We start from the raw sequence: 25,489 nt of genomic DNA on the forward strand, positions 1-25,489 counted from the left end.
CCTGCAGCTTCTTCAGGTTGCAGGCGGTTTACGTCTTTAAAAGTCATTTAAATTTGAGACACCGCTTGTATATCTTGTCTCAGCCCTCCATATCCATGTGGTTTCGATGACTCTCACCAGGCCTGGTTTATTTATTGCCCCGTCATGCTCTGCCCCTGTTAGAAGAGCAAGGGCAACACGCTGCCAACACGGACACATTTAGATCAGCATCCATCATGACAGTAGGCAAACACTGAGACGGCAAAAGCTCACGTACGTCGTGACACAGTCGCGCTCTGATATTCCAGCTGCCGGTTGATTTATGAAGCGGCGCGTGGCTCAGCGTTAAACACCCCGTCAGCTCGTATAACATTTTTCTCTTTAGTCACGTCAGCCCCGGGCTTTTCTGTGAGGAGTCTAAATGTTGAAATGAATATCTAAATGACCTGAAACCGTGAATGTCTAGCTAAGATGTATCCCTGTGATACTAGATAAGAGAACATAAGATTGTTTTGGTTGATTGAAGGCAGTGTTGGCAACATTCTACAAGTACATTTTTAGATTCTTATTACATCCTGACAGCAGGTATCTGTGACTAAGTGATAAGACCGTCCAATCAGATCATTCGGGCCGAATGTAATGGTCAGACGTCCGTCAGACGTCCTTCTGCGTCACTGGAGTCTTCTACAAGTTGATTACGTTCATCGTGATCATTTGGGGGGAGTGGCTATTGAGGGAGGCCTGAAGCAACGGGCTGTCGTGTTGACAACTTGGCAACTTTCTTACCAGATTTAGCGATGTCTGGAGCTGCTACCTACTTTCATTGGGAAAGAGTTGGCAACAGCTGGGTTTTTGGGTTTGATCATTTCTTTGATTAGATCAGAGGTCTTCAACAGGGGGTCCGCGACCCCTAGGGGGTTCGTGGAGGTACTGCAGGGGGTCCGCAAAATCTTTGGTTGATTAGACTTTTTTTTTTTTTTTTTCCCAAACATGAATTTGTCCATTATTTTAATAGTTCAGTATTGTATGCAAGATAACAGGTGTGTTTATGCATTACAGTGGTAATAATAGGCCATCACTCATTTTCATTTCCACATTTATGTTTGAAATAAAAACGTCAATTTGAATATCTTGTATGCATGATTATCATACAAGGTGTGTTTATGAATGTCAGTGGCATGGCCACCCTACTCACTGTACCTTTAAAATAAATACATGAATATATGAACCTGTGTATTATTTGAATAGCTTAGTATTGAATGCACAATAACAAGGTATGTTTATACATGGCACTAGGCCCAGTTTAATATAAAACACAATTTTATACAATATATATAGTAGGGGGTCCCTGCTCCATCTCTCTATCAGTTTGAGGGTCCTTGGCCTGAAAAACGTTGAAGACCCCTGGATTAGATTACTCTTGCTGGTCACTCCGTTGTTGCCGACCCCAGCTGTAAGTGAAAGTACCCAAATATTTCATTTGATAAACACTTGCATGAAGTTGTTGATTACATTCGAACCCAAGGGGAAGACTTTATGACCCGACAACAGCCGTGATGTGGTGTCGAAGAAGAAACGACGTGCTAACTTAGCAAAAAACCATCAGCTGTTGTCACTATGAAAAGTTAATACCTAATTATCACACAGTGCTCTCATTTTCCCCCGAGGAGCTGCCACCGCCTTAAACTGTCTGGTTTCCATTATTGCTGCTCGACTTTGTTATTAAAGGCATCTGGTACTTCCAGCGTATACAGACACACAGTGGTTCATCTCTATTCAGCATGCGGCCTGCATCACTGCCGCACATTCAACGTACCTCCGCACAAAGCGCTCACTTAACACCGTCGGACACTTTGCAAAGAGATGGAGAAGGAGGAACTATCAGGAGCCCACCCAAATATTTAAACGGCTCATCGCAGTCTTTTCAAAAGTAAAGTCAGCGCGCCGCGGGACACGATAATGAGCGTAGCGCTCGGATACGAGCCGGAGGATGCTGCTCTACTGTAAACGGGTGTGTGTGTGTGTGTGTGTGTGTGTGTGTGTGTGTGTGTGAGAGTTGCGACAGACTGACTGGTGCTACTTCGTTAACTCAGACGGCAGGTGGAGGATGTTTAGCGTTGGGTATTCATTAGCAGCCAGGTTCCCTTCAGACGCCTCTCTGAGGGCTCGGCCAGCGGTAGAACGGAGGCAGTTGAGAAAGGTGGAGCGCATTGAAAGGTGAAGCGACCTGCTTCTGCGACCAATGCTCACTCCTAATGGGAGCCGACAGTATTGATCTGACAATCTGGCAGCGAAAAGCAGGTACGTGCGCGTCGTTCTTTTTTGTGTGCGCGCGGGCCCATCAGGAAGGGGTCTTATCGTGAGCATCCTGGAAGCAGTCGGGTTGACTAATGGCCAATTGAGACTTGCTGTCTGGTCCGTCTTGTCTTATCTCACAGTGAAATGGCTTTTTAGAGGCATGTATGAAGAGATAGCTGCGGGCCTGGACGATGAACACCGGCAAAAAAGGTGGAGCTGATCCTAACAAGGGTGCGTCTAGAGGGAAGCGAGACGTAATATCAAATGAAGCAGCCTCTGCAAATCTAAGAAAATAATAATACACCCTGCTGCCGTCTTGCCGCTGATGTCAGGATCTCTGACCTTCGCAGGTTTTTGCGTTAGAAGCAAATTCACACGCTCTCACTCCCAACTCGCCAAATGTAGCTACGACGCTCTAGGTACCCCTCTAGTAATCTCTATTAACAGATTATTCTGGTTTCCATTTGTAGTCTGAGTGCTGTCGAACAATCAAATTGAAGAGGGCTTTAGTTGAATGCAAGTCAACAGTCCGTGTGGAGAGCAAAAGAGGAGAAGCGCATTGGCCGTTATCGTCTGACGATGAGCTAGCTTTTTATCGGTTTAAAAGGAGCTGCTGCTACTGCTGGCTGCTTGTGGAAGAATCCGATCGTCTCTCAACTCAACTCCTGTGTCTCGAGCAGCAGCGCACGGAAAAGGAAGTCTTGTCCCTGATTTCCGCCGGATCAGAACGATAGTCCCTCACATCCAGAGGCTTCTCTGCTGTCAGACCGATGGCTTCCGGTCAGTTCTCGCTCAATACAGGTTGAGGCAACAAATCTACTGGATTGGGCTTCGGAAAATATCACGTTTTGAGTTCAAATAAGTTTGTTTCTTACATGAAGTACCTACGCTTGTTACATGAACGGCGTTAGTGAAGTATGGAAGCTACGGTACAGTAAAGACAATGTTTACTTGGTTTTCTGGGACACGACCAGCGGTCTTCCTGGGTGAAGGTCTTGCGTTTGATTGACCCATCTCGTTCTTAATACTACATCAGTTGCTCTGACCGTCTAGTAATGACACGGAGGGGTTACATTGGAGATGGTTGAAAGTCCCACACAGACGCTATAGGGTGCCTCGGTGGGTTTTGGTATCAGACCCCAAGAGGCACTGGAAGTGGACCTCCACCTGAAGCAGACTCATGGCCACAGTGGTGCTACCATTGTCAGCACAGGATCAAGGCGGTTCAGAGTCCACCAGTGTGTCCACAGTACCTTGGCGATGATGCTGCAGAGCTGTGGTCCGTCCTGGGTGAGGGACAGCAGGTTGCTGATGGCACTGCCGATCGTGTGAAGGCTGTCCGACGAGTCGATCTGTTTGATCAGGAGCTGCGACGAAGATCAAACATTTGTCATTTTTTTTTATTACAGTCCCCAAAAATGCAATTCACATTGACAGCAACTGGATGAAACGGAGCGCATGCGGAGGGGCCCAAAAAGAAATACAGAGTGAATACTTTGGGTAGATATTCAGGGCCGATGGTCATGATTCGGCTGCATTACCCGGATCTCATTGGCTAGAGCCATGTCGATCATGTTGCTGAAGGAGTCGCTGACGTCGGTCAGGATCTCGTGGATGGCCTCCCTCATGGACTTCAGGAAGAACTCGTCGTCGGTGTGAAGGCACCTGTGAGTGAAGAGACATATGGGATTATTAATCCACAGAAACCCAGATGTGTACAATACTTTTTTCTAGCGTTCCAGAGTCTTACCTCTCTGTGATGTTGGTCAGCTCCAGACACTTTTCCAGCAGAGATTGCTCATACTGCAGCAAGAGGAAAAGGAGAATAACATAACGATGAAAGACAAAGTAACATACAGATGAAAACAAATGGTTTTCTATCAAAGTTTATTCTACACAGAATGAGATTAGTGATTTTTAACTAGAAAACTTTTCAAAGGATCCATAGAAAATAGATAATTACATCATTTATAATATATAACTTTATATTGTAAGTTTTCAAAGGGCAAATGCAGAATACCCCATGAAACCACACAGCAACACAGGGTATCAGCTTTTTTACAATTTGTTGCGGTTTTCTCTTGTCACAAAACCCCCGATGGATACATCATCATTTCAGGTTCTTTATCTGCAAAGATCTGATCACCTTGGAATCAAATTTTTCAACTTTCAATTAGTTTTTTGGTGTTTAACACATAATGAAGTCTATAATAAGAATAACACTCATTTATTTAAGGGGGAAATATGGTTCAGTACATGGATTTGAAGAACTAAATATAGGTTTTTATTGGCATAAACTTCCCATTTAATTTAGAGGATTTGGGACAAAATAGAAATTGATCACGTTCTAAATTTAGACTGCATGAAAAAGTCCTTATTATATTTTAAATGGTGTGTCAGGAAGTCTTGATTTTAACACTTCAGCACATATCTTCCTATTTTGTATTGGTAATAGCTTGCAAGGACCCCGAACTGGCCTTCAAACGCCGACCGCACCTTCTGCATCTCGGGCGGCGTGCTCCGGGCGGCGCTGTACTCGTGCACCAGCGAGCGCACGTGGCAGTTGGCCCTCACGGCGGTGCTGTGGACCCTCTGCCAGCGTCCCTTCTCCAGTCGCTGGAACATCTTGCCGAGCTCCGTGCTGACCACCAGCGCCCGGCGGAGCAGCGTCTGCAGGTTGTTCCGGGCCACGTGGTCGCCTGCGCCGCCCCCGGCGGCCACAATCAGCTCTCCCTGCTGGGCGTCCTCCTCCACCCCGATGGGTTTGGCCTGGAGGACGCACATGCACTCCACCTCCGTCATGTGGCGGAGGTCCTCCATCCAGCGCTGGACGGAGTCGACGTGGAGCGACTGCATGCGGGTACTGTAGGAGTAAGTCAAGGCAGGACAATTAAGAGCCAGTTTGTTCACTCTGGAGATGTGTCACAGTGGTTCAGTACAGACCTACACCAAGTAGAAAAAACACACACTTTACACTGAAGTGACTGCATCAAATGCTCTAATCCCAGTGGGAGCTGGAGACCTAGATGGCCTAACTGGATTGTAAATATTTGGATTTTTATGGGCTATACAACATACTGTACAATACCTTGAATTCAGTCTTGTTTATGTGGATCAGACCAAAACCTCCTTTAATCGAGAATTCAGAGAAATCTTATTCCCTGCTTTCAACTTTGATTTGCAGATAGAAAATCAACATAAATTGACCGTTTCATGGCATTTGCTCATTATTGAAATACGAATAGAACGTACAAATTACTGCACAAACAGAACCCCATTAGAGCAACGAATCCGCGCGTTGAGGACGGTTTACTGTCTGAGCTCCGGGAAGTCGTTTGTGCTGACCGGCCTGCTGACTGAAGCTCAAACTGATTTATGCGAGAAAAGCTTTAATCATCTTTGCCTCCTCCACAAGAAATAACATGCTTGATAAGTAGAAAATGAAGAAACATGGTCCGTTTCGTTCAGTTCAAATAACTAAATATAACGTATGTAGCCATCAAATGCATAATGTCAGACTTCTTGTGTATGGTTGTTGTTGTCATATGAGTCAGTAGGCAACAAGTCAGGGGGAGACAGAGTTAATACTCGTTACCTGGGCTACTTAACACAATCTGCCGGTTACATTACAAAGAATTCAGGGTCGTCGACTAAAAATAGTCTTTTTTATTTACTGCTGTCTTAAACGATTACAAATGTAACCGTGAACAGGTGCAGCAATAGTCATTAAAGGTGCTGTGCTTGAACAGGGTTCAATTATAGAACATAAATCTGAGAGGAATTGAAAGGAATAGGGAAGAATTGGGGGGGAAAAAAATGCTGCTTTTGATGAATGTGAGCATGCTGTGTGTGAGTCTACAGTCCTCCTAAAATGATCATTCGAGTCCTCATGCAAGCAAATAAAAAAAAAAAAACCCACACACACCTCCTCTGAAATGAAATTCCATTAACGGCAGCTAATATAACCGCAGCGCTACAAAACCATCACGGCGTTCCTAAAACCAATGATGTGTACTCGAGGTCAATTATCCAGCGATAACTGCCGGTTTACACACTTGTTAGTTTAAGCATTTCCCCGGAGCGTGGAGACGGCTCGAACAAAAGGGGGGGGGGGGCTGCGCCGAGCAAACACTCCTCCCCACTTCAAGCTCTCCCAGCGCTGACCCTAATGAGCGCTGGCTTAAAAAGGGAAGGGAAGGGGGGGGGGGGGGGGGCGATCCAGAGTCCTGCTCCCGGTGAGTCAAAGCTCCCTGAAAGTGGACGGGTCGATGGCTTACAGCAGCCACCTCTGCTTTGAGTCAACACATGGGGAGAGGGTCTCTAATGAAGCTTGATGTTTGGTTGTTTTTTTTGCTCTTGGCTCTCTTGGGTCTCGTCAGCAGGTCGGTGAGCAATTGCAGACATCGGGATATTGCATTAGTATTGAATATTGGTTGGCCTGGCTGGTTGGAGAGGAAGCATTGTGGCCGTGTGCGTGTGTGTGTGCGCTCAAAAAAAACCAAAGATTTGTCATTGACACAGCGACGGCCGGCTTCGTTACGTGTCATCTTCGAGGCGGGTATTGGGTTTCAAGCTTTTAGCCGGAGCTGGTTACACAAGGGCTGAATCATTAGGAAGCCACAGGTCCAATTATGTCTCATCCACTATCAAAACCACACGGAGAGCAGCTGTTTGCTGAAGGAACACGGTGGTGTCACGGTCACAGAAAGGTCTCATTAAAAGGTGGAGCAGATTAACATTTAATATTAGCCTTCACTCGTTTATGACTCCCAGGAGAATATCTGTATCTTTTTTTTAGAGTCTGTAATTTGATGCTTTTAAAATTAAAAAATAAAACTTTCTGCACATTCTTGTATACGTATATATATATATACATTTTACAGTCAGTCAATCATCCGTCAGGTGAGGAGGTGGAATATATAACGATGCAGAAGTATTCAAATTCTGTAGGTTGCAGAGCGACGAGGCTCCCCAGTTAAAAAAAAAAAAAAATTCTCTCAGGGGAAATATGAATCTCCCTCAATCTGGGAAGAAGGATGAAGATGTAATTAGCCGTGACTGTAGACTGGAATAAATAACTGAGCAGCGTCACACAGAGCAGTAATCATTAATACGGAGCTTGTTCTGCTAAGTGGGGTAAATGGGCTTCATAGACGACGGTGACTTCTGAAAATGGATGAGATATGAGTTTTAGTTTAGAAATTAATTTATCCTAAATGTTCACAATACTGAACGCTGCTTCAGTTGTTGGTCAGTTCTCCTACGTTAGAAAAGAAGACCTTGTTCTCTAGAGATTAATCGCACAGCAGTGAGCAACACGGTGACTCAAACTACGCGAGTCAAATTAGCCACAAGAGCTCAATCACTAGCCGCTGAAGTGGAGACGGAAAGAGCTCTCATTTCTAAATTGGCATCATCTCCCTATACGTTTCACCCGGTTAACCTACCGAACACAGAAACAAAAGAAAAAGTCCAGATTTGTTGATCGTGAACGTCCATTATGTTGATCAGACGTCAAAGTGACATCCTGCGGCTGAAAATATATAAAGAAACAACCAAATCGATCTAAAATGCGGCAACAACACGACCAATTATCTTCGCGTCAGACCCCATTGTGGCCATTTCAAACCATTTTCCACAGTTATATAACAGCATCGCATGAGGATGAACCCGTCTCGATTTACACGTCCATCAAGCCACGAAAACGTTCCCCCTCCACCACAGGAGAGAGGGAGAAAAAAAAAAAGAAAAGATAATAATAATAGGCTTGTTTTCCAAAGGAGGGGAAGCGGTGCACTTCAGCTCGCAGGGAATGACAAATATTTACATGCAGGGCCAACAGAGGGTCAGGCGACAGCAGCTCTATTATCCCAGACGGGGGATCCTGATGTGGAGATGAAGCATCGCTCGCTCTCATCTGTCGCTGGCTGTCAGGAAACTGAGCGGCGGCGGCGGCGGCAACAGCAGAGACGGGAGCTGGTTCATGAGCAATGTCCTTGTTTTTGTTTTTTAAAAATGGTGCGGTTTTAAACATGTTTTTTTTAATCAAGGCTTGGAAGTCTATTAATGGATCTGTCTGTGTTTAATGTGTATTATGAATAGATTAGCGGGAGATACTGTTAGTTTTTGATAGTCATACTAATGACGATTTATTGTGAGGGAAATCTAAATGTAATCGAGCCCACGTTGATCACACTACAGTGAAGTGAAATGACCTGTAATAGCTTACTTATACTCATTTAATTGAGCTGAATGAAGCTGAATTTAAACGAGGACTTTGTGGAGGAATGTGTGCTTCCTTCACCGTGAGGAGTTTTTGATCCTACACAGCTGTCAATAAAACTTCACGGCATGCGAGAACATTGTGTGGCTTAGACATGAAAGGGAAGACGGAAAGTACAGAGAGGCGTGCTAACACAATGTTGGCGTGAGATTTGTTGACAATAAGAAAAATATAGAACATCGACAGCTTTATCTGTTTAGATGCAGCGTGCATCTTGAGAAGCTAATGAATGTTAAATGAATTAATCTGGAATTGGTATTGTAGTTGTTAACGTGGCAAATTACAAACCAAAAGGAAACAGTATTCAACTTGGAGGAAGATCAAAAGGTAGTTACACAACTTTTAACCAGAAACATGAGGCAACATGCAGAAATGTGACCGTAATAAGGGATGAATCAGGTTTGCACGCTGAGTTACCGTCATCACTCCTCCTGAAACACATCAGGTGTAAATGATAACTTGAGCTTTTACGTAGATGATTCACCTTTTTTCATCTTTTCATGTGCTCAGGAGACATCCAGAGAGTTCTTCTGCTGGATGAGTCACTGAGACGCTGCAGCTCCGTAATCGTCCGTCGATGAACTCAACTCCGCTAAAAGAGGAGTTTGTGACGTCAGACTCAGACTGTGTGTGAGCGCTAAGTTGGTTTTAGGGTTCAGGTTAGAGTTTGTGTTCGGCATGTAGTTTTTAGGATCCTTTTTTCATGTTGGAACCATTAAACACATCCTCGTGACAGTGGTCACGAGAACAAAGAAACTTAACTAAGTGGTTTTGTTGCCAAAACTTAAATTACATTATTATTTAAAGCCGTTCTTTTATGTTTTGTTGCCTATACCTTACAATCGTTTAATTGCATAATATCATCCAGACTGACAGAAAATAAAAAAAAAAAACTTTTCCAATACTTCCAATTGAAATACATTAATTTGAAAGTCACGTTGAGGTACTGTATACGTGCATACATGAATCAATAGATAACAATTTCATGACTTTTTCAGTTGCCAAGAGGCTAAAGTATTAGAGAGATGAAGAACAAACATTAATAGTTTAGTCCATTGCTAACCGTTAGCATAAGCTTAACTTCTAGCTAGACTTTTCTGGGTTGCTTTGGAGTGTAGGCATCTGTGGTTTTCTGTAGGATAGTTAAACACTGGTCCCGTTGGTCAGTGTTAACTTTCTCAAGTAACACTGAGGTTACGGAGGTCTCGGAGAAACTCATCTGTTCTTCAGCTATCTTCAGCTAACAAGTCAACAAACGCTGCTAGCAGTTAGCTAACTAGCTAACTGCTAGGTCAGTAGCTAACTGCTAGCTGGTGTTAGTTAACTGCTAGCCGGTGTTAGCTAACTGCTAGCCGGTGTTAGCTAACATGTTATTCTGCCCACAACAATACACACACACACACACACACACACACACACACACACACACACAGTCATCACAATAGAATTATTGCCATAAACAAGTTCTCTCAAGTTCCAGCCAAAATGAATCCAATGAAATGCATGATTTTAACAGACAGAATTTGCATAAAAATAATTGCTATTTAGAACTACTCGCTGGTTAAGTGGCTCATCACAGACACATTGATATTCAGACATCCTCCAGACCACTAAAGTGAAAATTCAGAAGATGCTGTGTTCCATATTAAAGTGTAAAATTACAATAATATGAACCTCACAGTACATGTTTCAAAACCCTTCCCTCTGTGACATCCCGCTGCTTTAAAGAATCATCTGCTGACAGCTGAGGAGGGAAACCCTCGCCGAGCAAACAGAGAGAAAACACAAAAGTGACACTTGATGTTGCACAAATGTGGACTTCTTACAGAATCCCTCATCACAGGATGTGAGTCACTTTCGTCTGAGGCTAAAAACAGCAACGACGTCCGCATGAAAACACACTGTAAGCACGAATCTCTTTAGCGCGCGCTCTCTGCGGGTCAATCGCTAATCGCATCACGAAAGATAGTGAAAATAAATGACAGTATAATTGTGCTTTAAACCGCGGTGAAAGTCACATCTTTTGCACGGCACACTGTACCGCCGTGTGGTGCGGCGGCGAGCAGCGAACGGGAAACCAAAGCAGTAGAGCACCTGTTGTCACTCAAGTACAGCAGTTACTGCACAGCAGGAACTAGTTTGTTCTTCAGGGGTGGTTGCCCATTACTCGGCCGGCGATTCTGGAACTGTGTAAAACACTTCATAGATCAGGAGCACAGGTGGAGCAATGCCTGCTTCTCTTCGGTGTTCTGAATTGAAGTGAAGACGCCATGTGTGTGGCTCAGGCAGGACGGTTTAATGAAAGTGTGTGAAATGAACATGTTGTAAAATACGGATAATGCGCTCCACGCACAGTTTCACGACTTTGTAGGAAAGAAAACCCAAAGAACCAGGAAGCGTTACATTGAGTTTTACCACCGGCAGGGTATGGTGATCATTTTAAATGAGATTAAATGGTAACATCTGGATTGCCAGAAAAAATAATATATATACATTTTCTCTATTGTGAGAGCTTCCTGCTTTTCTTTGTCAACGTTAACGTTAACTGAAAGTGTTGATCTGACAAAACAAGCAATTAGATGGCGTCCCCCTGGACTGAATTATGATGGATATTATTCACTATTTTCTGACATGGGGAGAACTATTAAGCAACTCATGAATCAGTTAATGGAGAAAATAATGGGCTACTGATCGCTAATTATAAGTATCATTTGTTGCAGCCCTTGTTAAATAATTTATATTTTATTGCCGCCCTAATTAAATCATTTAAGTGTGACTCACTCATTTGAGCTTCACTTCAACTCATGAAAAAATATTTTCTACTGTAAGCGTTCATTTTGTTCAAATACTACACTTATCTTGTGTCACCAGCACCAACACATTACCACAGTGAGGTTTAAACAGGCTTCAAATTTTTTCGAATAAGTATATAGATGTAGATATTGTGTTCTTTGTGTTGCCGAATTTAAAAGGTAGAGACATGTAGACTATGATGTAGAATGTACACTACTATAGAAATGTATACACGCGTTGTCAGGGGTTTGGGGTATGAGCATACAAACGTTTTATCACAACATCTGGAATTGTCCACCGGCTGGATGCAGTATAACTTGCAGGCCGAGCGGCATGTTTGGAAAAGAATCGCTGCAACATGTGTTAGTTGATGTTACTATTTCTGTTTTGGAGGATTCTTCCCACAGATATGGAAATCATTCAGCACATGACGAACGAGCCTTCACAGCCTGACGCCCGATGTCACTTGTGAACAAATGGAAATCTCTCTCAAACGCCACGACGGAACCGCAGTCCGGCAAGGGCGGGGGGGGGGGGGGGGGGGGAGTGAATGGAAACGTGGGCGGAGCGAGCTGCGAGCGTTTGCGGACCAGACCGTTGTGGCTTTGGCTTTCGACTGGAAGGAGGAAACAAGGACACTCTTGTCCCAGAAAGAATTAAATATCCTTCTGCTTAAAAAAACCCAGAATATATCTCCGAGCAAATCTTTATGCACAGAGCTGCAGCTCCACCGAAATCTTCAGGGAGCTTTGTCAAAATGCCGCTCCACTAAGAAAATGGTAAAAGCATATGGCTGACGGTACTTTTAAACGTGCAAGTCACGCCCTCGATTTTCTGGGCAAAGGTTGGGCCCGTGCTCCTCCCGAAGTAGCATGCTGCGAGGGGATATCGTGGCCTCTCACTGGTGCAAGCTGACTCCTGGCATTGTGGGCAGACATCTGACTCCCAGATGTTTCAGACGGCCTTTCAAGTGCAAGCCAAGACCTGGACTCACCTAAAGCAGCACACTCTGAGTCCGTCTCTGTCTGTTTGTCTCCGTAACTTAATTCACTCCATCGTTTGTTCTCTCTCTCTCTCTCTGACTCACACATGCCCGGTTGCGTGCATACAACTACACCTACTGCAGGACTAATGTGCAAGGCATTACACTGAGAGTACTTCTCTTACAGAAATCATTTTTCAGGACTTGTGCGGGACATTTTCAGTGATAGCGTAGCTTTGTTTGAGAGGAAGGGATCGAGCCATACACTTAACAGAGAGGCTAAATCATGTTGCCTCTGTTTCTCTATGCGGAAATCTGATTTATAAGACGTGCGATCTATGGCTATAACTCGTGTATGAACTCATACATGCTTAGACGTTATGACAAACTGGTCGTAAAACACCTGCAGATGAAGACAAAACAAGCTAGCAAGCAAACATGCGAACCGATTTAACATCATTAAACCGTTTAGAATAAGTTGTCATCCAACGTGCATGTGCTATCATGTGACGTGGCCACAACATAACTCAGAGCAGCCTGTTTAAAACACCTTCGTCCATAATCTACCATTTATACTTTATATGATTCTGAACATAACTTAGCTCTTTCAGATGGCAATGTGTTTAGTTTTGGGGGGGAGATCTGATTGGTATCCTTGTAGTTCATCCTTAACACAAGATGTTCCAGGACTTTTTCCTCTCATTTTCAATGTGTTTTCAAATGGTTGTACAATCGGTCAACTATTTTCCAGTACGAGTGGAAAACCCAGTTATCTTTTTCTGCCTCAAACCATCTCCAGCCGACTCGTCTCTCTCCCGTTCGCTTGCTCCGTCTCTCTCACTATTCCCCTCGCATCAGCAAACCCACACTTCTGACATTCCCGCATGGGCTGCAAACACGAATCGGCGACGTATAAAAAAGACAGACCGCACAGACAAACGACGGCACAGAAACTGAGTTAACCAGCTCGCAGCGCAGCGGGCCGAGCCTCTTTCAGACTGTAACCCGAGGCCTAGATCGCCCAAGCCGATCTGGGCGGAGCACCGGTTCTGTTGTGAAGCTGTTTGTCAACTGAGTGCATCTGTGTTTGCAATTTACTTGTAATACAATTCAGTCATTTGGCTCCTTTCATCAGTTGATTTACTGAGCCATGTGCTGCACAAATAGGATTTATGTTTGAGTGTGTGTGTGTGTGTGAATGAGGAACGGACAAAGAAAGCAAGTCAGAGATGATCTGTTTGTGCGTGTGTGTGTGTGTGTGTGTGTGTGTGTGTGTGTGTCTGGTTGCGTATGTATGGCGTGACAGCAGTACTGATCCGATATCCAAGGGCATTCACTGCGTGTCTTCCGCGACGCTGTGGAAGCATTTGTAAACACAAAGCTGTCAGAAGACATATATTCAAATGTGTTATCAATGACTGAAATACGGCAGCTGATGAGGAGGCTTTTCCCATTTAATAAAGAGAAGCATCAGCAGCCGACACGTTCATAACAAAGATGTAAATCATGAGACTTTTGTCTGGTGTATCTCCAGAAAGAGAGACTTTCCTGGAAGTCGGGAGATTAAAGATTGATAGCCACGAAATGTTTGAAAACTAACTAATGTTGTCAATAAAATAAACTGCCAGTCGCTGATTTGAAGGGCACTTCAAATCAACTTCAAAACGGAACTCTCGGCTTGCGATGAAGGCCGTTGAGTTGACGGTTCAACAATGCGGATGAGTCCAGTTTAGGCCGGCTGGAAAAGGTTTTGCGTTCCCCGTCAACTTGTCGTGACGCCGCTGCTCTGTTTCTGCTTCAGTTGCTGATCGTTTGCAACACGTCTCCTTTTTTCTTCATGACCACAGGTGTCTGACAGATGTTTCACTGTGTTTGGTTTCAATCTCCAGCTTTTTGTGTGCGGATATGCACCTCCAACGTGGAATCAGGCCGTGTGTGTGTTTGTGTGTGTGTGTGTGTGTGTGTGTGTGTGTGTGTGTGTGTGTGTGTGTTTGCATTGTCACTTAGGATTTGACCGTTGCACCTCCTACTGTTGACTGCCTCTTAATTTGTTGACGCAGGATCCTGACTATGGCCGGTATATTGGTTTGGCGATGTTGAACCAACAACTCTGATCAAACATCAGCCGGTAAATATTTCCCGAGGCAGATATGAAGGAGGATGCTTTCGGGGGTGTCGGTCTATAGTCGACCTGCCTCGGTTTGTTTTCTTCCAACGCACACATTAAACAGCTAAAGTTCATTTAGTGTCAGATCAGTCCCACGATGGTCTAAATGATGGTGTAGAAGTGTTCACACATCATGCAAAATGATGAATTTCGTCAAATGTATCTGCACTCATTTATATTTGAAGCAGTCAGTACATCAAAACTATGTTTTAATTCCTACATCAGCTCTTTGTTAACAAAGATGATAAGCATCAGATTATATATTCTGTTAGAAGAGAATGAATGGCCCATTTTAAGATTGTTTTTTGTGATTGAATGTTCTTTTATTATATATATATATATATATATATATATATATATATATATATATATATATATATGTTTCATTCAGGTCGTTGTTCTCTGACCACCAGGTGTATTTGATAATGTGATCAGTGTCTCGTCAATGTAATCAGTGACTTCAGCTGCAAACTGTGACACAGTGATCAGTGAGCTGAGCTGGGTGTTTAGTGAACTACTCTAATTTTGACAAAGAGATCTCAAGAAAATATGCAGCGAGTTTGTTTGATACTCAGAATGTAGCTTTACCATTAGTCCATTAGTCAAATACTGGTGATTCTTCTGCGATAAAGACTGAAGTAATTGCTAAAAGGCATCGGCATGAGTCTGTAGGTTCATTTCTGCGTGTGTGCTTCACTATTCACGCACCACTGAGAACCAAATGACACAAACAAACCGATGCCGAGCGATGACACAACTGGACCCCGTCACCACCGTGAACCTCAATCCCCTGAGAGCTGCCGTGAAACCGGCGTCTGCCACCATTACAGATCATTATCAGAAGTAGATAGGAGTCGTAGTGTGTGCCGCAATTTTCGAGGGATGTTATTTCTTGACATCGTGGCCATTATTGTAGGTATGTTGTTCGGGTGTAGATGAATGTGCTGTCGACGTGGAGACCATATACAGCTCTGCACCTCTGCTGCTTTAATATTAACACGTCCGGAGCAGGAGTTCTTATTATAAACTAAAATAAAACGAAAATATGCAGAGGAAGATGTTGTCGTGAAGTGAAACTAAATACCTATATCCTTCATGAAAAACTAAACTGATGTGATATCGGAAGAATAATGTTTGGAATAACAAACAGGGAAATTGTATTTTCTCACATTTAATTATTAACCAAATATATAGCGAGGGACCAATACTCAAACTTCAACGCTTACTTGAATAAGAACTACATTCAACGGGATAAAAAAGTAACTGTTTCATATCAAAACAGCATACAGATCTGTTCTCTTCTGAGGAAGGTGCTCCTCAAAGAACTGGAGGAGGCTAGAGAGCAGGAGCCTGAAAGAAATGTTCATTAACAAAGAGAAGGCCACGCGTGAGGAACTGGAGAGGCTTAAGAGGGCCAGTGACCCAGAGACCATGACCACCTTCAGGATCCTCACTGAGGTTCGAAGCACCATCAAAACAAAGAAGAAGAAGGTGCTTGAAAAGGACTATGAGGACCTTATAGTGTCTCAAATAGTCAGCCAGCAGAAGTTCTCTGCAGAGCTCCAGCTTGAGAGAGAGGAAAATGCAGCTCTCCAGCAACAACTTGAGCAATGAAGGTTGAAAGCAGGAAGGTGTCAGAGGACCTGGAGGCCACAAAGCAGCTGATGGCTGAGAAGAAAAGTCTGGAGGAGGAGATCAGGACCCTGAAGGACGACGCTTCTGAGAAAGAGAAGACGTATCTCAAAGACTTGGAAGACCTGAAAGAAAAACAGGCCTCAACCAACCAGGAGCAGGTCACTAAGCTCCAGGCTGAGGAGGTCAGTCAGAGCCTCCAAACTGACCTCGATAAGGTCGAAGAACAGAACCAAGATGAGACCAAGAAGCAGGAGAAGAACGCCCTCCATGATTCATCAAACCCTGAGGTGCTGAAAGGACTCTGAGGGGAGTCTATGTTCTCGTAGGTACGTTCCTACGAGTACATTGTTTGCATCTTGCAATAAATATTGATATATGTACTTGATCACTTTGTGTTTTACCTTTTCTGTTGAGAAGATAACTGAGACTGTTGTGGGATTTGAGGCACCTTTTAATGCCATTTGTAAAGCATTGATAGTCCTCCCTTTAGATGAGGTCACGCAAAATACTTAACTGACAACCAGTACCTGAATTAATCATGAATTGCAGTATTAATACGCGTTTATAAAGCATATATTACCACAGTCCCTAACCATTAGTGCACATCTAAATCATAAATCAACCCTCAATGGACTTTCTTGCTGGTCATACCAGATATTATACCGCATAACTTCGGATACGGTTTGCCAGTTGTACTGCTACACTCACTCTGACGGAATGCAGAAACCACCAAAATTCAACATATATGTGGTTTGCAGAAACATACGATGCCAATTCTTTTCTTTCCTGGAGACTGTGCTGAATAAAAATAGCTGCATGGAAACATACTTATTGCCGTTTAGTTCAAAAGTTATTGTTTATATTTTGAGCAGCTCCCCTTTACACACTAAGGTGTCTGTAGACGTCCTCTACCACCTGGAGCAAGTAGGGGATAATATGTTGGTTTTTAGCAAATTTTTGCTGCTGCAAATTTTTGATGACTGCAAATTTTTGATGACCGCTGCTACTTGCCACATGGGGGACGAAGAGAGCGAGCTGCTCTGCCTGGAGCTGCTCCGAGGGCTCGCCATTCTGTCCGAGGTCATCTTCACTTCAGCTCAGCGCCTGAAACACAAGACGCTCACCGTGAACCTGACATGCAAGTGTCTTCTTTTAATCGTCTTATTTTACAAATAAAGTGAAAAGTGTCCACTGAATGGACTGAATACATCCATGCGCCACATATGAACATGCAACACACACACACACACACACACTGCATCCTCCTGGCTGTGTGTTGCTCGCCCACTGCAGCCTTATCCACTACAATATCTCCTTATTGATCCGCCTCCAAGCATTCTATTCTTGTCTTGTCTTCTTTTTTTTTTTTTTTTTCCCCCCCTCCGAGTAATTTAATTATCAATAAACCTCACTGTTTTAAATAGCCGCAAGCCGCTGGTGTGCCAGTGGAATAATATTTCTTATCTTCTAATTTATTGGCTGGCTGCCAGCCAGGGACTCTCTCCCGTACTTTGAGCCTGAGCAAAAGAGGCCGACGCTCTTAAGTGCCCGCAACTTTATTCCGCCGTTTTATTGATGTATCCCATTTAGATTAGTCCATTCTCAATCGGGAGAAGCCGCGGACGACCCCCCCCCCCCCGCCTGAAACCACACTCTAATCCTTTTAGTTAATGATATCCTGCAGTGGTGTGGTTACAAATTTCATGTTTACTGTGGAGTATAATTAGCAGGTAGTTACAAAGTGCGACTGTCTCTCTCTTTTCTCTCTCGGGCACACAAACCCCCCCCCCCCCCGGTGTCACGGAGCAGGTTGGCCTGCTTTTTATTATTAAATGCCTCCCAGAGTGTCGTGGGATCGATAAATCTAAACAGGAGAACTCACAATAAAGAAAGTGATGCTAGAGGGACGTCACTGGTTTTGATCCCGCGTCGGCACTGCTTCTTCACTGCCGCAGTGTTTGAGCGGAAACGCAGAACAACTGATCCATTCTGTGTAGCGTTTGAAGATGGCAATTAGGAAGGGTTAGGAGTTAGGAGAGTTCTTGTTTTACCCGTTTGCTCCGAAACTCCCCTTTTAAAGTCAGTGACTGCGATGCATGGGTGAAGAGATATTACAGATGGAAACAAAAAGATAGGAGGGAGCAGAAAGAAGATGCAGAGGAAGAGGGGGGGTGGGGGGGGGAGGGGGTCTTTTAACTGCAGTCTTGGCATGGCTCCTCCAGGGCCATTTTCAGAGAAAGCATCACAGCGAATCAGAAATTACGCCAATACTGTGCCAATGCCATGGAAGTCTGGCAGTGCACACAGAGCTTTTTTTTTGGGGGGGGGGGGGGGGACACAATCTACCTACTCAGTCAGAAAAGAGCAGGATATAGAAAACCATAGAATGAGGGCCGTTACAATTTGCGCCGTTAAATTATTATAATAGAGGCGTGGATTAATTACATCGGCCCTGTAATTGCAGCGCGGGGGTCGCGGCCAACGAGACGCCGAGCCGACGGATTCCATTACGTGTGCCGCCGGCTCGTTACGCCGCTCTTCTGCGGATTACCATACAAATGGAGATGAGTTGTCCAATCAAGCAATTCAGTCCTGAGCACTTAAGAGTGTGCCACTAAGTGCCGTGTTAAGGACCACTGCACTGAAAGTGATCTCTTGTCACTCTGCAGTAAGTGGCCCATCGGCTGCAAAAAAAAAGAGGGAGGAGAGCGAAAGGTTGTTTTAACAAAAAAAACAAAAAAAACAAAACAATGTCCAGCAGGTTGTCGTGTTTCTTTTACTGCTTCCTGGACTGGTTTAGTTTCGGCACAGACGCTGCTCTGTCATGTTGTAATCGTGCACCTTCGTTGTTTTTTTAAAGAAAGACGTTGGGATGCAGGCACCCCCAGTTTAAACATCCCCCAAGCACAGGAAGGCTGCAAGTGTTACAGAAATACCAGTTTCCGAAGCAGATGGTCAGCTTTGACGGGGGGGGGGGGGCAGGGGATCCTGGCTAATTTTCTTGCTGGGGTGGACATTTCTTTTTATGTCTGGGCTGAAACCCGAGTGGGCCCGTGGGTCTCGCAGCCCGGTTGCCCTGGAGAACTGTGTCGGTTGTAGGTAGCCAAACAAAGGACACCTCTGTCTCGGCCTCATGTCACATGCCGGGTAAAATAACAACCTCTCTGTAACTTATGCGTGTGCGTGTGTGTGTGTGTGTGTGTGTGTGTGTGTGTGTGTGTAGGAAACGTGCGCTTCCAGATTTACTGCAGCACTTGTATTCATTCTTCGCATGTGTGTCGAGGGGGATTTAAATGCTGCGAGCATGTTTCTGTCACTCGCAGTTCTCCAGTCGTTTATCATGTAACGTCTGTCTGTAGTTAGTCAAGCCAACTCCTGCATTTAGCATGCGAGTCATCTTTTCTTTCTTTCTTTATGTGAGCTCAGTAGCCTTTATATATATATATATATAATCTGGGCTGTAGCTCAACGGTTTGACAAAGGTGGAGCAAAAGGGCCTAGATAATGAGCCAGTGTTTAAAGGCTCATACCATAAGGAACCAAAGTGAAACCATGGACTTCCAGGTTCTGTTGCAGAAGTAAGAAAAAGCCTCCGACATCCAGTACTGCAACATAAGCTTTCTACGTATGTACGGTGTACCACATTCGTCTCAATATCATTGTGTTGATCATATTTCTCTTATAGCTGCCTTTGATGGACACCATCAAATAGCAAGTGTTTCATATCCTTTTATTTAAAAGAAAAATAAGCAAATGGAATGGAAGCATTCAACACCAGGACTTCAGCTCTCCATTGAACAACAGTTTGTACCTTTCTAAAGTTATGAATCCACAGTTGCATGGGATTAGTATTTCTTGAGGAACCTCTAGTAATTAGTAATAACTGCGGCAGTTCGTCTGTGATCTTATCGCAAATTACCCACCATATTTCGCCAAACACAAGAGGTCATGTGACAGTAATATCAGACCCGTACGTACAGTAGGTGCCTCTTTCCTGGTTGCAAATTTCGTGAGGCTGCATTGGCAATTGTATGTGAAGGTTTTGACAGCATTATTATATCATGACTCATTTTGCACCAGAGCAAGAGGTCTTTGTGAGTATTATATAAACATAAGTAGGCCTATATAACATATTTATAATGTTAAATATATAAATGTCATATAGCAAATGCTACGCAGAGCCTTGACATCAAACCCAAAGGATAATGTCAGTAAATTTGAGTAAAATACAGACTTTATTTATCCTCTGGGGTATTTCTATATATATATGTGTGAAAGCAAGATTTTTTAGTAATTGACACTATAGCACCACAGATATCTTCCCCTTGTTATGCTTGTGTCTGTCATAGGCCAATATACCACCAAGATTTCATTGTCCGCTGACCTCATTGTTTGTACTCTCCATAACTGCAGAATCACTGGTTTACAAAAAAAAAAACATTTCCAGTCTGTTTTAAAGTATTCTGTGGTGAAGCAGAATGCCTTTCGCAGATTCCGAGTAAAACCACCAACTGAATACAAAATCTGTTCTGCAGAAAACAAAATACCAAACCACTGTGGCTTAGATTCAATGTCGTGCCAAAAGCAATGAATATTTATTTGACAAAAACAAAAAAAAAATCTTAACTCTGAGGAAATCAGAAGAAACAATCGAAGCCACTCACCATTTTGAGAGGCCAAGACCGGCTTGAATCAATGTGATGGCGTTCAGGCCTGGTACTCCAAAGTTTAATACCCTCGTTGTTTCAGGAATGCCTCATTGTGTAACCGATTCCTTATGGTTTGGCTTGATTTCAAAACTGCCAGCGATTATAGACAAAACGCTTCCTCTCATAACTCAGGCAGACAAAAGACGAGAGCGCCTAAGAAGCTGTCCCTGGCCTTTGGCCTTTAAATACAGTGGACATGCTCTGGATCGGCGACTCGACGGTGCCGTGCTGCTCGCGTCCTATCATTGAGCTGGAGACGGCGGTCACGGTCTCGCCACAGAGCTGTCATGTAGGGAGGAAAGCAGAGCAGGATGGGTACTGTATGGGTGGTTGGGTGGGAACAAACTGGAAGCAGGCAGTGCTGAGCCATGGACCCGACATTCCCATCCCACACACAGTGGGCTGGTTCAAAGTGGGCCCTTGTACTGGGGACAGAGAGACCCACACAAGGGCAGCAGATAATGCCTGTTGTTAACTAGTGTCTGAACATTTGGCGAGTCAGCTCATTTCTCCTATTGTACAATGCTGTTTTTAAATCATCCAAGTTACAACCTGAGGTCATTTCATGGTTACAATACACAGTGTATCCCTTGGTAAGGTTTAATAGCCTCAGCTGACAACTTAAGAATTCAGGCAGTTTTTACTGCCATGCTCAACCCAGTAAGCTCCCCAGTAATGTAATCATACATCGTATACTACAAAAGAGTTACATATAATATATATATCTTGTTAGAGCAATAATGTAAAGGGAGCATACTGGTTTCCAGAGGATATAATGGAACTTTAAACAGATTTACAGATGTTAGCATAGACTTAAGTATTGAATATGTTGCACAAACAGTAGCTACTGCCTCAACCATAACAATTCCTGATGTGAAGAATTGTGAGAGAACTACTGTTTGAAAAACAGTGACAGTACCGTGTACAAACTTGGAGTACACTATTGAACAAACTGTGGTACATTTGATGGAAGTTAAGCTAACATATCATAAGCTAACGTTATGTAAACTAACGTATCATAAACTATCATTATGTAAGCTAACGTATTATAAGCTAACGTTATGTAAGCTAACATATCATAAGCTAACGTTATGTAAGCTAACATATCATAAGCTAACGTTATGTAAGTAGTTATGTAAGCCAATGTATCATAAGCTAACATTAAGTAAGTTAACGTTATGTAAGCTAACGTTGTGGACCCTTGTGGACAATTAACTGGATCATTTTGTCACAAAATACATTGAATTGGCTCCCATCAACTTGTCTCTCGTAGACTACATAACGCCAGGCATTGGAAGGACATACTTGTTCTCTCCAGACACAACACTCCTCTTGCCCACTATCTCAGCGAGTCTAAATGCAGTGCATTCCACAGATAGCATTGGTATGGGCAACTTATTTTAAGTTGGGTTATGTTTTGCCAAGCTGACACTCAGCTAAAATGAGTTTGCTATGCAACAGTTACATCTGTATAGGCTGAATGATTTGGATAGTTTCAGCATCTGCGACGTGGTCAGTGTTTTGAATGTTTGAAGTCCCACAATGTATATTTAGCAAGTCTAGCTTGGTTTTCATTTTTTCAAGGGCCTCTTTTTTACACTGCATGTTTGTTTGTTTGAGATTTGTTATATTTAGTTTGCATGTCTGACCTGAAGGCCAGCTTGTTGTTTTTCCTGTCTACAAGTACGTATTTGATTTCTAAAGATCGAATGTGACTAAATTAATCTAATATTTTTTTCTCTTCTCTAGCATCATCCAGCTACAGATCCATCATCACCTGAGAGTTGTTCAGCACAACTAATGAGTACAGACGCTACTCTACAGCACCAGGTAACTGGGGGGGTCCAGCGCGCTCCCACCACTTGGGAGTATGACAATTTGTAAGTCATTTTTGTGAACAATAAGAACACCCTTCTGGCTTTTTGTGTGTCATTTGCACGCCATGTTGTCTTTACTGACATTCAAATTAATATGCTACGCTGTGAGAGAGATGTGGACCGGTGTTCCAAACTACTGTTGCTGGTTTTTTTGGTACGTTAATGATGTTAGGGACATGTTTTTTTTACTATTTAGTGGTCTCTGTATGTATTTTAATTAGTTTAAATACATATTTTAAGCCCAACCATGATGTTTTCCGTGAACCTAAGTGGTTTTGCTGCCTAAACCTAACAACGGCCGTCACAGTAGTGTTTTTGCCTAAACCTAACTTTGGCCGTCATTGTATTTTTGTTGCCTAAACATAAGCCAACAACGTGCCGTGAAATGACACGTGACATGCCTAAAATGGATAACAATGAAACACGGAAATGTCAGAATGTAGCGCTGTCTATACGATGGGGTCGAGGGGGGTCAGTGCCTTGCAGTTGCCCACTCACATTTTCCCAGGACGTCCGGGAACGTGAATGACCTTCTGAGCAAACTTTTTTGGCCACAAGCCCAACCTCGAGGCTACCGTCGCTCCATTCGTCGCTGGTGAACATCAAACTGAGAACCAAGAAGAGGCTGTAAGTAAAATTACATAAACAATTATTTAGTTTTACGCAAATAAAAGAGGGAAAAGCTTCGCAAACATTCGAGAAGCCACAACATTAACGCTCAAAATCTGTGTATGTTGTTAGTTTAGCTAGCATCATGTATCAGTGTAGCATCATGCCCAAAGAAACTTCTTCAACTTTATGGCAATTATAATATGGCACAATAACACTGCTGCGTTGTGCTACCACCATCCTCTGCCAGATGTGGCATATCAAGCCATACTTTTGTGAAAATATGAGTGTTTGGAACTCACAGAGATGGATTAGAAGACGGCGATTACAATCCATCGTAACTGACATTGATTAAAAGTAACTTTGGAATTCCAAATGGTGAGATTTTGTATCGCACTAAAACAATTCTTAAAACACGCTAACCTTCACTGAAAACATGTAACATACTGTAATCTTAGACTGGTGAGTTTTTTGATTCGCTGGAAAGATTACACTTTAAAACGAAGATTTATACATATATGTACTCCATCTTGTACTCAAATCATTCTACTGTCAACTATTTAAAAACTTGATATTTCTATTTTTTGTCCTTGTACACTCACAAGGACCCTTTAATGTGAGTCCTGCATTAAAATAGCAGCTGCAGCTCCTCTTTCGCTCTGCCTCCATCCTGGTCTTCTAGTGGTCCGTCCAGAATAATAGACATCCTTCAGATTCCACCTCAATCACATCTGTCATTGAAGTCAAACACAGTGGAGACCACGTCTGAAATCACTGACAGCTCCAGTAGTTCACTCCAGATTCAACTCATCAGTACGTATTTTTTGTTTTATATAGCAACAGCGCTGTAAATGTGCCTAAAGACGCACAAGACCAATTTCTACATCAGCGCCACTGTAGCTGTGCGGCTAATGATAGAAAAACAATGTCAATGTCTCGCCGTGCCTCGGGGGTGATGGTGACAGGGGTTTCAGGAGCGTCACATGTCGAGTGTGACACACCGTGATGTCAGAAATAAATGTGTAGGAGGATGGAGAGGAAGCACCGTTCACCTTGCATATATATATATATATATATATATATATATATTTTTTTTTTTTTTTTTTTTTTTTTTTTTTAATTTACTATAAAAAAAGTTGCTGTGCAGTGTTTTGGAAGGAGATTGAAAGAGTTGAGAAAGAAGTGGAGAACTACAACGGATAGAGTGGGAGATGGATTGTGGGTAAAGCAGGTAGCAACACAGCACCGTACAAACACTCATGTTACATTAACCGCTCTCCAAATACAAAGAGCTCTCGTAGCAAAATATTGCTTTCAACTGTGGAGGTTCAGGTTCCTTTGACGCCACGGGGTCGAGAGGAGAGAAGTGCTACTGGAGCTGGTAGGTATTAACATACAGTATGTGGTCATGATGTACTCATAGTCCTTCTCCCTTCATTACTTCTCAACTCCCCACTGTCGAGGCAAAAACACACAAATGTTCTCTGAAAACGGCACATCCACGGGACCGTTATTTGACCCACGAGGCTGATCATTTAATCTTACAGATGTTCGTGTTCGAATCCAATTTTAGAGTAACACTAATATCTCTAAATGGCCTTTCTTCTACTTCATCTTCTTCAACTTCATTATCCTGCAGAAAGGCATTAAAACACATACATTAATAGATGAAATTTAACAAATAGAGAATGCATTGGACTTCATTTATATTGTGCTTTTATCCAAAAGCGCCTCGTCCACCCATTCACTCACACACACACACACACACACACACACCGTTGGCAGTGAGCTTCCACGCAGCAGGGAATAAAGTGGATAATGAAGAACACTAAATTTAGAGGCAAATAAAGTGCAGCTTTGGGTAAATAGTCGCCACGGGAATAACTCTAGTGAGCCGTCTGCATTATATTGACAAGTGGTCAATATGAGTCATCTTTTTGTGTCTTTTCAACAAATCTGGTTAAGATTTGATCCGTACATAACGGGGAACGATGGGTGAATTAGGGTGAATTACCTCAAGTGTCAGTAGAAGTAGTAGACTAGAAGTAGTTCTACTGATGGTTTTGTGAGATGAAAGTATTAGAAAAGTTAACACAGGTGGAAAGCAAGGGTGTATGAGGAAGTATTGGAATGCCTCCGTAAATGATCATTTAAGTC

The 25,489-nt window shown here is 43.2% G+C and overlaps 1 protein-coding gene across 5 annotated transcripts in view; it reads right to left on the reverse strand.

The window, feature by feature from the left end:
• Positions 1-25,489, reverse strand: part of LOC137881700 (protein inscuteable homolog) — a 49,201-nt gene that overhangs the window by 12,972 nt on the left and 10,740 nt on the right. For 2 of the 5 annotated variants that reach the window (XM_068723760.1, XM_068723763.1), the window contains exons 2-6: positions 17,149-17,241; positions 4,774-5,140; positions 4,028-4,080; positions 3,819-3,942; positions 3,531-3,644 (exon numbers count right to left, since the gene is read on the reverse strand). In XM_068723760.1, coding sequence (XP_068579861.1) covers positions 3,531-3,644; positions 3,819-3,942; positions 4,028-4,080; positions 4,774-5,140; positions 17,149-17,222 — 732 coding nt within the window. In that variant the 5' untranslated portion in view covers positions 17,223-17,241. Of the gene's footprint in view, positions 1-3,530; positions 3,645-3,818; positions 3,943-4,027; positions 4,081-4,773; positions 5,141-17,148; positions 17,903-20,801; positions 21,011-25,489 lie in introns of those variants that run through there. The other 3 variants (XM_068723762.1, XM_068723761.1, XM_068723764.1) reach the window with 3 other exon arrangements.

The sequence above is a fragment of the Cebidichthys violaceus genome, unplaced genomic scaffold (genome assembly GCF_023349555.1).
Source record: "Cebidichthys violaceus isolate CVI_PGR_0920_01 unplaced genomic scaffold, fCebVio1.0.p SCAF_3, whole genome shotgun sequence".
Taxonomy (NCBI): Eukaryota; Metazoa; Chordata; class Actinopteri; order Perciformes; family Stichaeidae; genus Cebidichthys; species Cebidichthys violaceus.